We start from the raw sequence: 13,294 nt of genomic DNA, 5'->3' as shown, positions 1-13,294 counted from the left end.
CAAATTTCCTTTAATACCAATCTCTCTTTAGTTGATCCATGAGCTTAGCCTGGGAGAGAGGGGAAAAATAGCTAAAGTCTTTGGGATTCTCAGACCCTTTCCTTCCTTTTAGATTCTCTTCTTACTGAGCTGTTCCCACCTGGGGAATCAAGACCTAGGCACCATGATCTGTACTTCAACCTAAGATGAGGCAGCTGCTCAGAGGTTAAACCTTCTGCTAACGGGAGCAAGTGAAGGTGAAGTCCTGTGTGCAGGTCTCCTACTAGAGAAAGAGCCTTGCTGAGTGGGAGGGTGGAAGGGGGAGTGTTTAGATGACTCTCACAGCAGCACAGTGCTCAATTTCCCCTTCTTTCACTGATGTAACCACACAATCCACTCCTACAGAGCCTGTCCTCTACTACAGTGGTACCCAACCCCCGGGCCGCGGACCGGTACCGGTCTGTGGGCCATTTGGTACTGGTCCGCAGAGAAAGAATAAATAACTTACATTATTTCCGTTTTATTTATATTTAAGTCTGAACGATGTTTTATTTTTAAAAAATGACCAGATTCCCTCTGTTACATCTGTCTAAGACTCACACTTGACACTTGTATTGGTCACGTGAAACATTTATCCATCCCACCCTAAAGGCTGGTCCGTGAAAATATTTTCTGACATTAAATTGGTCCGTGGCCCAAAAAAGGGTGGGGACCACTGCTCTACTAGGCCCAGTACTTGCTGGTGTCTCTGTTTTTTCTTTGGGTTTCAAAATATTGAATACACTTCTTTCAGCCAGCCCTCCAACACTTCACCTTGTTTTTATTTCCTTATAGCAGTTACCATATTCAGGAATTGTGTTCATTTGTTTTTAAACATACAGATAGGAAGGGAGAGAGATGAGAAGCACTGATTCTTCATTGCGGCATCTTAGTTGTTCATTGATTGCTTGCTTTCTCATATGTGCCTTGATGGGGGGGGGGGCACTACAGCAGACCGAGTGACCCCTTGCTTAAGCCAGCGACCTTGGGCTCAAGCTGGTGAGCCTTGCTCAAACCCGATGAGCCCGTGCTCAAGCTGGCTACCTCAGGGTTTTTTTGTTTGTTTGTTTGTTTTTGTATTTTTCTGAAGTTGGAAATGGGGAGGCAGTCAGACAGACTCCCACATGTGTCCGACCGGGATCCACCTGGCATGCCCACCAGGGGGCGATGCTCTGCCCATCTGGGGCGCTGCTCTGTTGCAACCAGAGCCATTCTAGCGCCTGAGGCAGAGGCTATAGGGCCATCCTCAGCGCCAGGGCCAACTTTGCTCCAATGGAGTGTTGGCTGCGGGAAGGGAAGAGAGAGACAGAGAGGAAGGAGAGGGGGAGGGGTGGAGAAGCAGATGGGCGCTTCTCCTGTGTGCCTTGGCTGGAAATCGAATCCGGGACTCCTACACTCCAGGCCGATGCTCTACCACTGAACCAACCGGCCAGGGTACCTCAGGGTTTTGAACCTGGGTTCTCCGCGTCCCAGTGTGATGCTCTATCCATTGCCTGGTCAGGTGGAACACTAGTATTTTTTTTTTTAATTTAATTTTTTTTTTTTTTACAGAGACAGAGAGAGAGAGTCAGATTGAGGGATAGACAGAGACAGACAGGAACGGAGAGATGAGAAGCATCAATCATTAGTTGCACATTGCGACACCTTAGTTGTTCATTGATTGCTTTCTCATATGTGCCTTGACCGTGGGCCTTCAGCAGATCGAGTAACCCCTTGCTCAAGCCAGTGACCTTGGGTCCAAACTGGTGAGCTTTGTTCAAACCAGATGAGCCCTCGCTCAAGCTGGCGACCTCGGGGTATCTAACCTGGGTCTTCCGCATCCCAGTCTGACACTCTATCCACTGCGCCACCGCCTGGTCAGGCACACTAGTATTTTTAACAGTCCAAAATAGCACAGGTAAGTGTACTGGGGGTCGTCAACTCCCTCACCCATTTACCATGTTACTGCGTATTCTTCCACTGTGCACAACCAAACTAGTTCGCCCATGAAATCTGTAAGTACAACACTAACAGTGTAAGCAGAAACACTCATGTCTCTATTTTTTAGCCTGACCAGGCGGTGGCGCAGTGGATAGAGTGTCGGACTGGGATGCGGAAGGACCCAGGTTCGAGACCCTCAGGTCACCAGCTTGAGCGCGGGCTCATCTGGTTTGAGCGAGGCTCACCAGCTTGGATCCAAGGTCGCTGGCTCCAGCAAGGGGTTGCTCGGTCTGCTGAAGGCCCGCGGTCAAGGCACATGTGAGAAAGCAATCAATGAACAACTAAGGTGTTGCAACGCGCAATGAAAAACTAATGATTGATGCTTCTCATCTCTCTCCGTTCCTGTCTGTCTGTCCCTGTCTATCCCTCTCTCTGACTCACTCTCTGTCTCTGTAAAAAATAAATAAAATTAAAAAAAAAAAGTTTTTAGGGGAGCAAGCCAAGACTTTTATAACCTGAAGATCCCCATTTAAGCACCTAGACGGCAGGAGTTTATCTTTGTTCTTTGCTGAATCTAAACTTCTAAAACAGCGTCTGGCAGAGCAGTCACTCAGAGTTTTACAGAATGACTGAATGAAGAAGTGGATCTTAACATTTTAAAGTAATCACCTGGAGGAAAAGGCTAAATTAAAATGTGTCAAGAAACTACAGAGATATAGCATTATACACTGTAGAGGTCATTAACTGATAAAAACAGCACAAAAAACACTTCACCCTGGGAACATAAATTTTAGAAGAACCTAATTATTATGTAGCTTAATACAATTACATGGTAGGTCATGTAAAACTCTAGTATAGGAAGAAAAATCTAAAAGTTGATCAGGGTCAAAGTAAAAGGTACAAAAATAAAATTTGAAAAAAGCATTGTTTTATGTTTTAAAAAATTGTTATGAAACTTAAAATTAACCACTTTAAAGTGTCCGATTCAGTGGCCTCTACTACATTCACAATCTTGTACAACCACCCCCCGTATCTAGTTTCAAAACATTCTCCTCTTCCCAGAAGAAAACCCCATACTCAAGTCAGTCACTCCCTATTCCTTCTTCCTCCCAGCCCCTGGCAACCACGACGGTATTTTCTGTTTTTATGAATTTATTTACTTTAGACATTTCATATAAATGAAGTTATTCAATATGTGCCCTTTTGTGTCTAGTTTTTATTACTTTGCCATTGTTTTTGAGACTGATCCATATTTGTAGCATGTATTAGCACCTTGGTTCTTTTTATGGCTGAGTAATATTCTATTGTGTACATATCTCACACTTTATTCATCCAGTCATCTGTTGATAAACATTTGGGCTGTTTTCAACTTTTGACTATTGTGAATAGTGTTGTTATAAATATTTGTATATAAATATTTATTTATAAAAATAGTGCTTTTAACATTATGAAATAGTAGACAAAAATAAAACCAATATGGGTTAAAAACAAAGTATAAAACTAGAAAAAATATAGGGGCATATGATTATAATATTAGCATGTCATAAAAGAAAAAAGTTATATCTCTGGATGCCATAAAAGTGAAAAAGTTAGACTATGGAATAATACACAACATTCTCTTAGAATGCATTAAGAATATACAAGCAGCCTGACCAGGCGGTGGCGCAGTGGATAGAGTGTCTGACTGGAATGCTGAGGACCCAGGTTCGAGATCCGGAGGTCGCCAGCTTGAGCGCAGGCTCATCTGGTTTGAGCAAAAGCTCACCAGCTTGGACCCAAGGTCGCTGGCTCAAGCAAGGGGTTACTCAGTCTGCTGAAGGCCCGTGGTCAAGGCACATATGAGAAAGCAGTCAATGAACAACTAAGGTGTCGCAATGCGCAACGAAAAACTAATGATGGATGCTTCTCATCTCTCCGATCCTGACTGTCTGTCCCTCACTCTGACTCTCTCTCTGTCTCTGAAAAAAAAAAAAAGAATATACAAGGAATCCACAGAAAAAAGTAAATGAACAAACAAGCCACAGAATAATAAAAAAAATAAATTCAATGAGGTACCCTATCTTTGTCCAAAGTGGAAAAAATAAGAACACTGATATTATACAATGCTAGCAAGAACACGAGGAAAAGAATTCTCTAAGATGTTACCGGAAAAAAAGTAAATTAATATCTTTTACAGCAATTTAACAGCTTCTATTAAACTTGAAAATGTATATATCTCATGATTCAACCAATTTCTATAAGTTTTTAAGAACTATACTTTTAAAATGTATATATAATAATGACAATGATTACAACAGCAAACAGATTACACTTATAATGTTTTAAGCAATTAATATATTAACACACTTAAGAATCACTACACTATAAAGCAGGGGCCATATTATTTCCATTTTAAGGAAGATGAAACTGAAGTAGCAGACTAAGTAGCCAGTTGTTCAAGGTCACTTAGTAGGTTGTAGGGTCAAGATCTGAATCCAGTCCGTCTGGTTTCAGAATCCATGTTTTTAACCACAATAGTGATACAAGAGGATAAAGATATGTATGTAAAATGTAGGTAAATATTCACTTTAGCTTTGTTTATAATGGCAAAAATATCTAAATTATTTAAATGTTCATCAATAGGTAAGAAATATGCTGATTATATTTTCTGATTTGGGAAAGGTGTTCACGATTTACCGCTAAGTTGAAAAGATACTCTAGCAGAACTAAGTGATCTCTCTGTTACATTACAAATTCTATATGAGTATATGTTTAAGTCTGGTAGCACACTAAGGAAATTTAGCATTGATGAGTAAAGTCAGGAAGGAGAAAAATTTTAATATTTTTTAGCAATATATACTTATTATAAATTTTATAAAATGTATAAGACTAGAAAAGTAATAGTAAAGAAAATCACCCATATCCACAATGATCATTGTAGTATACATCAATTTTCTTCTAATATACACTAGTTTTTTCTATATAATTAGTGTCAAACTGTTAAGTATTTCTTAACTTAATATAATAGTTCATTATAGTTACACTACATTCATTTAATGTTAAATCTACTGATAATGAGTATCATTATTTTTTATTTAATTATAAATTATGATAGTATCTTGATGAAAAGACCTAAATATAGTCATAAATGTCTTTCAATTTAATCATTTTTGAAATGTTCTTGTTCAAATGTCTTCTCATTGTATTATTATATCAACCATTACATTGTAATTTCTGTCTAATTCAAGATTAAGGGTTGTCAAATGTAGGCAGTTTAGGAATAAAATGCTTAGACTTGAAGTCGTAAGAATCAGGCTCAGCTCACTCTGATCCTGTCAGGTTATTCAACTATTTTCTGGTTTATCTTTCTCATTTAAAAACAGAAGGGATCATAATTGTCTTCTCAAGGTTACTATGTGAATTCAACAACCACATGAAAGTGCTTAGGACATCAGCACTCTCTCTACATGTACTTAATCTGGACAAGCATTCCTATCAAACAACCAAACTAAAGGAACACAAAAGGTAATAAATGTAAATCTGTAAATTCCAAGAAACTCATCTCTTTTTCCCATTTGTACAGTACAGCAATTCAAAAACTACTAGGAATTCATGGGAAAAAATAAAGTAAACAGTAAGATTAAACACAAACAATAGCTAGTTTCTTTTACAATCAAGTTAGCACTGAATGTAAAATCAATCATTTGAGAAAGAAAAACTTTAATGCCTTATCATTTCTTTAAGAAATATCTATTGGTGCCCACTGTGCATGCATCAGTGTGTGACACTGAAAATATTCTGTTGAAAATGATAATTATGGCGCTGGCTTTTTTATTATTATTATTTTGTATTTTTCTGAAGTGAGAAGCAGGGAGGCAGAGACAGACCCCTGCATAAGCCCAACCTGGATCCCCCCGCCCTGGCATGCCCACCAGGGGGTGATGCTCTGCCCATCCAGGGCGTTGCTCTGTTGCAACCACAGCCATTCTAGTGCCTGAGGCGGAGGCCATGGAGCCATCCTCAGTGCCCGGGGCCAACTTTGCTCCAATGGAGCTTTGGCTGCAGGAGGGTTAGAGAGAGAGATAGAGAGATAGAGAGAAAGGAGAAGGGGAAAGGTGGAGCAGCAGATGGCGCTTCTCCTGTGTGCCTGGCAGGAAATCAAACCCAGGACTTCAACACACTGGGCTGATGCTCTACTGCTGAGCTAGCCGGCCAGGCTGGCACTGGCTTTCTGTGGAGCTGACAATCTAATAGGAGAGAAAGGCAATAAACAAGTAAACAATACATAAACAAAATAATTATAGCACATGATAAGTGCTAAGAAGGATGAATAGGATATGATACTAAAGAATAATGGAAGGAAGGAATCTTTTTAGAAAGAATGATTAAAGACTGTCTGTCTGAAGAAGTGATATTGAGCCAAGCACGAAACAACCGGGAGATTTCACACACATGTAACGGCAAATGCAAAAGTCTTGGTGTAGTCTAGGTATAATAATTAGAGCCAAGTGGGCTGGGAAAAAAGTCTGCAATAACATTGAGGAGTTGGTAGCAGTCAGACCATATAATATTTTCAACTGCCAGTCCATGAACCAGTCTGCTAGAAATCTGTTGCCAGTCCACAAAAAAGTTAATCACCCTGACATATGAAGATTATAGACCCAATGGTCTTAGTCGAATGCCTTAAGTACAGGGTGATTTCTGCCTCTGCAGTCCCCAAAATAATTCTCCTATTTTCACCAATCCTTAAGTGTAAAAAAGTTAAAAATCACTGATATATCGTATATCTGAGCAAACAGTTTGGATTTTAAGTACAATAAAAAGTTACTAAGTGATTTAAGTGATATGACCTAATTTATGTTTAAAGTTGTTTCTCTGGCTTCTGTGTACAAGATGCATTCTAAGGAAACCAGAATAGAAGGAAGGAAACCAGGAAGAAAAAACTGTTACATTGGCTTAGATGAGAAGTGAAGGTAGACCATGGCTGGTTGGCTCAGCAGTAGAGTGTTGGCCTGATATGTGGAAGTCCCGGGTTCAATTCCTAGTCAGGGAACACAAGAGAAGTGACCATCTGCTTCTCCACCCCTCCCCCTTCACTCTCTCTTCTCCTCCCACAGCCATGGCTCTAATGGTTCTAGCACGTTGGTCCCAAGTGCTGAGGATGGCTCCATGGCCTACCTCAGGTGCTATTAAAATAGCTTGGTTGGCCCTGGCCGGTTGGCTCAGCGGTAGAGCGTCGGCCTGGCGTGCAGGGGAGCCGGGTTCGATTCCCAGCCAGGGCACATAGGAGAAGCACCCATTTGCTTCTCCCCCACCCCCCCGTCCTTCCTCTCTTTCTCTCTCTTCCCCTCCCGCAGCCAAGGCTCCATTGGAGCAAAGATGGCCCGGGCGCTGGGGATGGCTCCTTGGCCTCTGCCCCAGGTGCTGGAGTGGCTCTGGTCACGACAGAGAGACGCCCCGGAGGGACAGAGCATCGCCCCCTGGTGGGCAGAGCGTTGCCCCTGGTGGGCGTGCCAGGTGGATCCCGGTCGGGCGCATGCGGGAGTCTGTCTGACTGTCTCTCCCTGTTTCCGGCTTCAGAAAAATGCAAAAAATAAATAAATAAATAAATAAATAAAATAGCTTGGTTGCCAAGCAACAGAGCAGCAGTCCCAGATGGGCAGAACATCACCTGGTAGGGGCTTGACAGGTAGATCCAGTGGGAGTCTGTCTCATTGCCTCTCCAGCTCTCACTTAATTAAAAAAAAAGTGAGTATGACCAGGGCCTAGGGAGGTGGAGTGGAGACTGAGAGGAGTAAGTTGATTTAGGATGTATTTTTTGAAATTTCCAGATTGGTTGGATATAAGATGTGGGAATCAAGAATGCATGTCAAATTTATGCTTGAACAACTCAGTAAATGGAGGTAATGCTTACTCAGATAATGAAGACCTTAACTGACTCTTGATGTTCATGACAAGTTCAACTACATCATATAAGGGAAGAAATTTACATTGCTATGGACTGAAGAGTAAATGGAAGGTAAGAATGTTGGTTTGTATAGTTAACTCTCAAGTTTGTTTTTCTCATAAGATTAGAGATATGGGGCTACAACAGAAGGAAGATAGGGACAGGGCTGAGGAATAGTGGTCAATGGGAAAGGCTGCCTAGCTGTCTTTGTTCTTAAGATAGGAGTTACTGCCTGACCAGGTGGTGGCGCAGTGGATAGAGCACTGGACTGGGACACAGAGGACCCAGGTTTGAAACCCCAAGGTTGCCAGCTGGAGCATGGGCTCATGCGGCTTGAGTGTGGGCTCACCAGCTTGAGCGTAGGTCACTGGCTTGAGTGTGGGATCCTAGACATGATCCCATGGTCACTGGCTTTGAGCCCAAAGGTTGCTGGCTTAAAGCCCAAGGTCGCTGGCTTGAACAAGGGGTCACTTACTCTGCTGGAGTTCCCCCCATCAAGGCACATATGAGAAAGCAATCAATGAACAACTAAGGAGCCGTAACGAAGAACTGATGCTTCTCATCTCTCTCCCTTCCTGTCTGTCCCTATCTGTCCCTCTCTCTGACTCTCTCTCTCTCTGTCTCTCAGCCTCTATCAAAAAGAAAAAAGAAAAAAAAGATAGGAGTTACCAAATCATGTTTGCTGATAAGAGCAATCCAGAATACAGGGATACAGGGAGAGGCTGAGGAACAGGAAGACCGGAGTCTTAGACTAGTAGGCATATTTAGGATTCATATCAACTGGCAGCATCTCTATTTATATGTAAGTAAACATACTCTCATACATTAGAGGAAAGATTCCACCTCCAGGGTTTCTAGATGTATTTATCTACTATGGCTATGTAGGTGACAGGATATTTAGCATATTGCAAAGAAGACCACACAAAGTGGGATTTACAGAAAAAAAATTTAATATAAAATCCATTTAATTTTTTATTTAAAAAAAACCTTACCTCCCGTTTGTCTAGTGCAGCATATTCAGCTTCTATTTCTTCAGCTTCAGGATCTCGAGAGAATACCATCTGAGACTCCAGATTAAGGGCCAGATCTTTGTGGTGTTGCTTTTCAGCACAATCACAAGGAGTATCTTTATTCTCATTCTCAGCAAACAAGTCTCCTCCATGTTTTACTAAAAGCTAAAAAAGATTTTTTCAAAAACTTGCAGCCATACATTTAAATAAGTTCATGCTACAAATTTAAAAATATGAAAACTATAATAAACACAATAAGAATGCAATAGTATGTACCCAAAATGACAATTAAAGTTATTTAGATACTAGCTGCTTTTGATTTTAAGATTAGCATTTCTTTCTTTTTCATTTTTTATTCAGTGACAGTGGAAGTGGGGAGGCAGAGACAGATTCCTACGTGTCCCCCACCAGGATCTAGCCGGCAAACCCCCTACAGGGTGATGCTCTGCCCATGTGGGGTGCTTGTTGCTAGCAACCCAGCTATTTCAGTGCCTCAGGAGAGGCCATGGAGCCATCGTCAGTGTCCTGATCCATCCCAGCCATGGCTGCAGGAGAAGAGGGGAGGAGAGAGCAAGAAAAAAAGAGAGAGAGGGAGAAGGGGAGGGAGAGGGGTAGAGAAGCAGATGGTTGCTTCCTCTGTGTGCCCTGACCAGGAATCAAATCCAGGACATCCATACACCAGGCTGATGCTCTACTGCTGAGCCAATCGGCCAGGGCCAAGATCAGCATTTCTGTTTATCAGTATTAAGAGGACTTCCTTTGGTTAAGAATAACAACAACGCCTGACCTGGCGGTGGCGCAGTGGATAGAGCATCGGACTGGGATGCGGAAGGACCCAGGTTCGAGATCCCGAGGTCGCCAGCTTGAGAGCGGGCTCATCTGGTTTGAGCAAAAGCTCACCAGCTTGGATCCAAGGTTGCTGGCTCGAGCAAGGGGTTACTCAGTCTGCTGAAGGCCCGCGGTCAAGGCACATATGAGAAAGCAATCAATGAACAACTAAGGTGTCGCAATGCGCAATGGAAAACTAATGATTGATGCTTCTCATCTCTCTGTTCCTGTCTGTCTGTCCTGATCTATCCCTCTCTCTGACTCTCTCTCTGTCTCTGGGGAAAAAAAAAAAAAATAACAGCAACACCACCACCAATCAATCAATTTCTCAAACTTAAAAAGAAATTCTTTTTTTTTTTTTTGGTATTTTTCTGAAGTTGGAAACAGGGAGGCAGTCAGACAGACTCTTGCATGCGCCTGACTGGGATCCACCCGACATGCCCACCAGGGGGTGATGCTCTGCCCATCTGGGGCGTTGCTCTGTTGCAACCAGGGCCATTCTAGCGCCTGAGGCAGAGGCCATGGAGCCATCCTCAGTGCCCGGGCCAACTTTGCTCCACTGGAGCCTTGGCTGCAGGAGGGGAAGAGAGAGAGAGAGAGGAAGGAGAGGGAGAGGAGTGGAGAAGCAGATGGGCTCTTCTCCTGTGTGCCCTGGCTGGGAATTGAACCCGGGACTCCTGCACGCCAGGCCGATGCTCTACCACTGAGCCATACGGCCAGGGCCTTAAAAAGAAATTCTTAAGCATTCTGTCCAATTTCAAAATAAAATTTTACTTAAAAATTAAAAATTTATAATTATTCAGTGCTTTCACTTGTATAAATTTCTAGAAATTATTCTTTTTTTTTTTTTTGTATTTTATTTTTTGGTATTTTTTTTTCTTTGTGAAGCTGGAAACGGGGAGAGATAGTCAGACAGACTCCCGCATGCGCCCGACCGGGATCCACCCGGCACGCCCACCAGGGGGCGATGCTCTGCCCCTCTGGGGCGTCGCTCTGCTGTGACGAGAGCCACTCCAGTGCCTGGGGCAGAGGCCAAGGAGCCATCCCCAGCGCCCAGGCCATCTTTGCTCCAATGGAGCCTTGGCTGCGGGAGGGGAAGAGAGAGACAGAGAGGAAGGGGGGGGGTGGAGAAGCAAATGGGTGCCTCTCCTATGTGCCCTGGCCAGGAATCGAACCCGGGTCCCCCACACACCAGGCCGACGCTCTACTGCTGAGCCAACCGGCCAGGGCCTCTAGAAATTATTCTTAATATTCCTCAAAATAAGTGATGGAGGCTTCTGGTCAAGATGGTGGAATTGGGAATAGTGGTACTCACATCTTCCCATAACCACATCAAAATTACGACTAAACAACCATGATTAAGAATGTCCTGAACAGAAGTTCTCCAGCTAAGGACATAAAGAAGACACATCTAGACTAGTAGGAGGGCACAGAAGCTGAATGGGCAGGTGCCACAGCCGTGTGCTGCGAATAAAAACTGGAAAGGATGTCTAAGCTACGGAGGTCGCTTTGCCCCTGAAGAGGTCCCAGCCCCACACTAGGCCCCTCAACTCAGGGTTCCAGTGACAAGAGAAGAAGTCCCCATAACTTCTGGCTGTGAAAACCAGTGGGGATTGTGGCTGAGTAAGATGGACGGCTGCTGAAGTTCTAGGTGTTCCTCTTTTCATTTTTTTTTATGTTTCTTTTTCTTTCTTTCTTCTTTCTTTTTTTTTCTCTCTCTCTCTCTCTCTCTCTTTCTTTCTTTCTTTCTTTCTTCTTTCTTTCTTTCTTTCTTTCTTTCTTTCTTTCCGTTCTCTCTCTCTCTCTCCTTCCTCCCTTCCTTCTTTCTTTCTTCTTCTTTTTTTTGGTGAGGGAGACAGACAGGAAGGGAGAGAGATGAGAAGCATCAATTTGTAGTTGAAGCACTTTAGTTGTTCATTGATTGTTTCTCATACATGCCTTGACTGGGGGTTCCAGCTGAGCCAGTGACCCCCTTGCTCATGCCATTGACCATGGGAACACATCTATGATCCCACGCTCAAGCTGCTGAGCCTGTGCTCAAGCCGGTTGAGCCCACACTCAAGCCCGCAATCTCCGGGTTTTGAACCTGGGTCCTCAGCATCCCAGGTTGATGCTCTATCTACTGTATCACTACCTAGTTAGGTTTTAAAGATTTTTTAAAAAGTTATTGACTGATTTTAGAAAGAGAGGAAGAGAGAGAAACTTTGATCTGTTCCTATATGTGCCCTGACCGGGAATTGAACCTCCAACATTTGTGTATTAGGATGAACCATCCAGCAGGGCCCAGGTATTCCTCTTAAAGGGCCTTCACCTGGACTGTCTTAGACTCATTCACACTGAGCTCCAGCTTTGGAAGAATAGCTTGAAAGGCACCAGGGACACATGGGGAGAAACAAATTGCTGGCATCAGGGCAAGGGCTGGAGGAACAGCTTTCCCCCAGAAAGAAGTGCTGGCAGAGGCCATTGTTCCTTTGCGGGTGGGTGCCATATCTGAGTCTCCACCCACTAACTCATACTGTTCATCCCTCCCCCCAGTGATTCCCTGAGACCCCACCCCACCCAACTTGTGGAACCACCCAAGCTGTTTCCAGTGACTTATCTACATAAATGGCCTGTCTTGGCTAAGGCTCTGGACTTTACTAAAGTCTCTCAAACAAGCAGCACCTGGCCTTGGTGTGCCTTGTACCTCTCTCTAAGTGGCCCCAGGCCTGGCACTGGTGGCAGCCAGCCTTAGTTTGCAGTTTGGCCTCTCCTGGACACCTCTGAGCCCAGTACAAGTCGCAGACATCTGCAGATCACTTTTTAGTTCATGCTGGGTGGCCTTGGGCAGGGCACAGGCAGCAAATGATCATGGCATGCACCTCCCAGAAGGAACAAGAGCCAGAGCACCTGATTGACAGACTACACTGAAGCAACCCAACCACTTCCACAAGCGACACAAGGAGGGGACTCAGTGGGTACCTGAGCCCAGCTGAAGTGAGTTCTGCTCCATGGGGTTGTCCCCTGGCCGCCAAAATAAGGAGCAAATATGTCCTAAATGAAAGAACAGAACAAAACTCCAGGAAAAGTACTAAACAAAATGGAGACAGGCAATCTACCAGAAGCAGAGTTCAAAACACTAGTTATAAGGATGCTCAATGAACTTAGGGGAAAAGTAGAGGAACTTAGTGAGAACTTTAACAAATAGAAAACCACAAAAAAGAACCAGTAAGTAATGAAAAATACAGTGTGTCCGTAAAGTCATGGTGCACTTTTGACTGGTCACAGGAAAGCAACAAAAGACGATAGAAATGTGAAATCTGCACTAAATAAAAGGAAAACTCTCCCAGTTTCATACTTATTCAGTGCAGTTCGATGTGGGCTCACACACAGATTTTTTAGGTAGCTATCCCGTATAGCCTCTACAGACTAGTCACTGACTGATGGCCTACCAGAACGGGGTTTTTCCACCAAACTGCCGGTTTCCTTCAACTGCTTATCCCACCGAGTAATGTTATTCCTATGTGGCGGTGCTTCGTTATAAACGCACCAACATTTATGTTGCACACTGTTCACGGATTTGAATTTAGCGACCCACAGAACACATTGAACT

At 43.4% G+C, this 13,294-nt stretch overlaps 1 protein-coding gene across 4 annotated transcripts in view; it reads right to left on the bottom strand.

Annotated features, from left to right (window-relative positions):
* ANKIB1 (ankyrin repeat and IBR domain containing 1) overlaps positions 1–13,294 on the bottom strand; it is a 182,406-nt gene that overhangs the window by 68,091 nt on the left and 101,021 nt on the right. For all 4 annotated transcript variants that reach the window (XM_066354370.1, XM_066354372.1, XM_066354371.1 and 1 more), the window contains one exon: positions 8,857–9,039. In XM_066354370.1, coding sequence (XP_066210467.1) covers positions 8,857–9,039 — 183 coding nt within the window. The remainder of the gene's footprint in view (positions 1–8,856; positions 9,040–13,294) is intronic.

Source organism: Saccopteryx leptura, chromosome 12 (assembly GCF_036850995.1).
Source record: "Saccopteryx leptura isolate mSacLep1 chromosome 12, mSacLep1_pri_phased_curated, whole genome shotgun sequence".
NCBI classification, from domain to species: Eukaryota; Metazoa; Chordata; class Mammalia; order Chiroptera; family Emballonuridae; genus Saccopteryx; species Saccopteryx leptura.
This window is presented reverse-complemented; position numbering and strand designations above follow the sequence as displayed.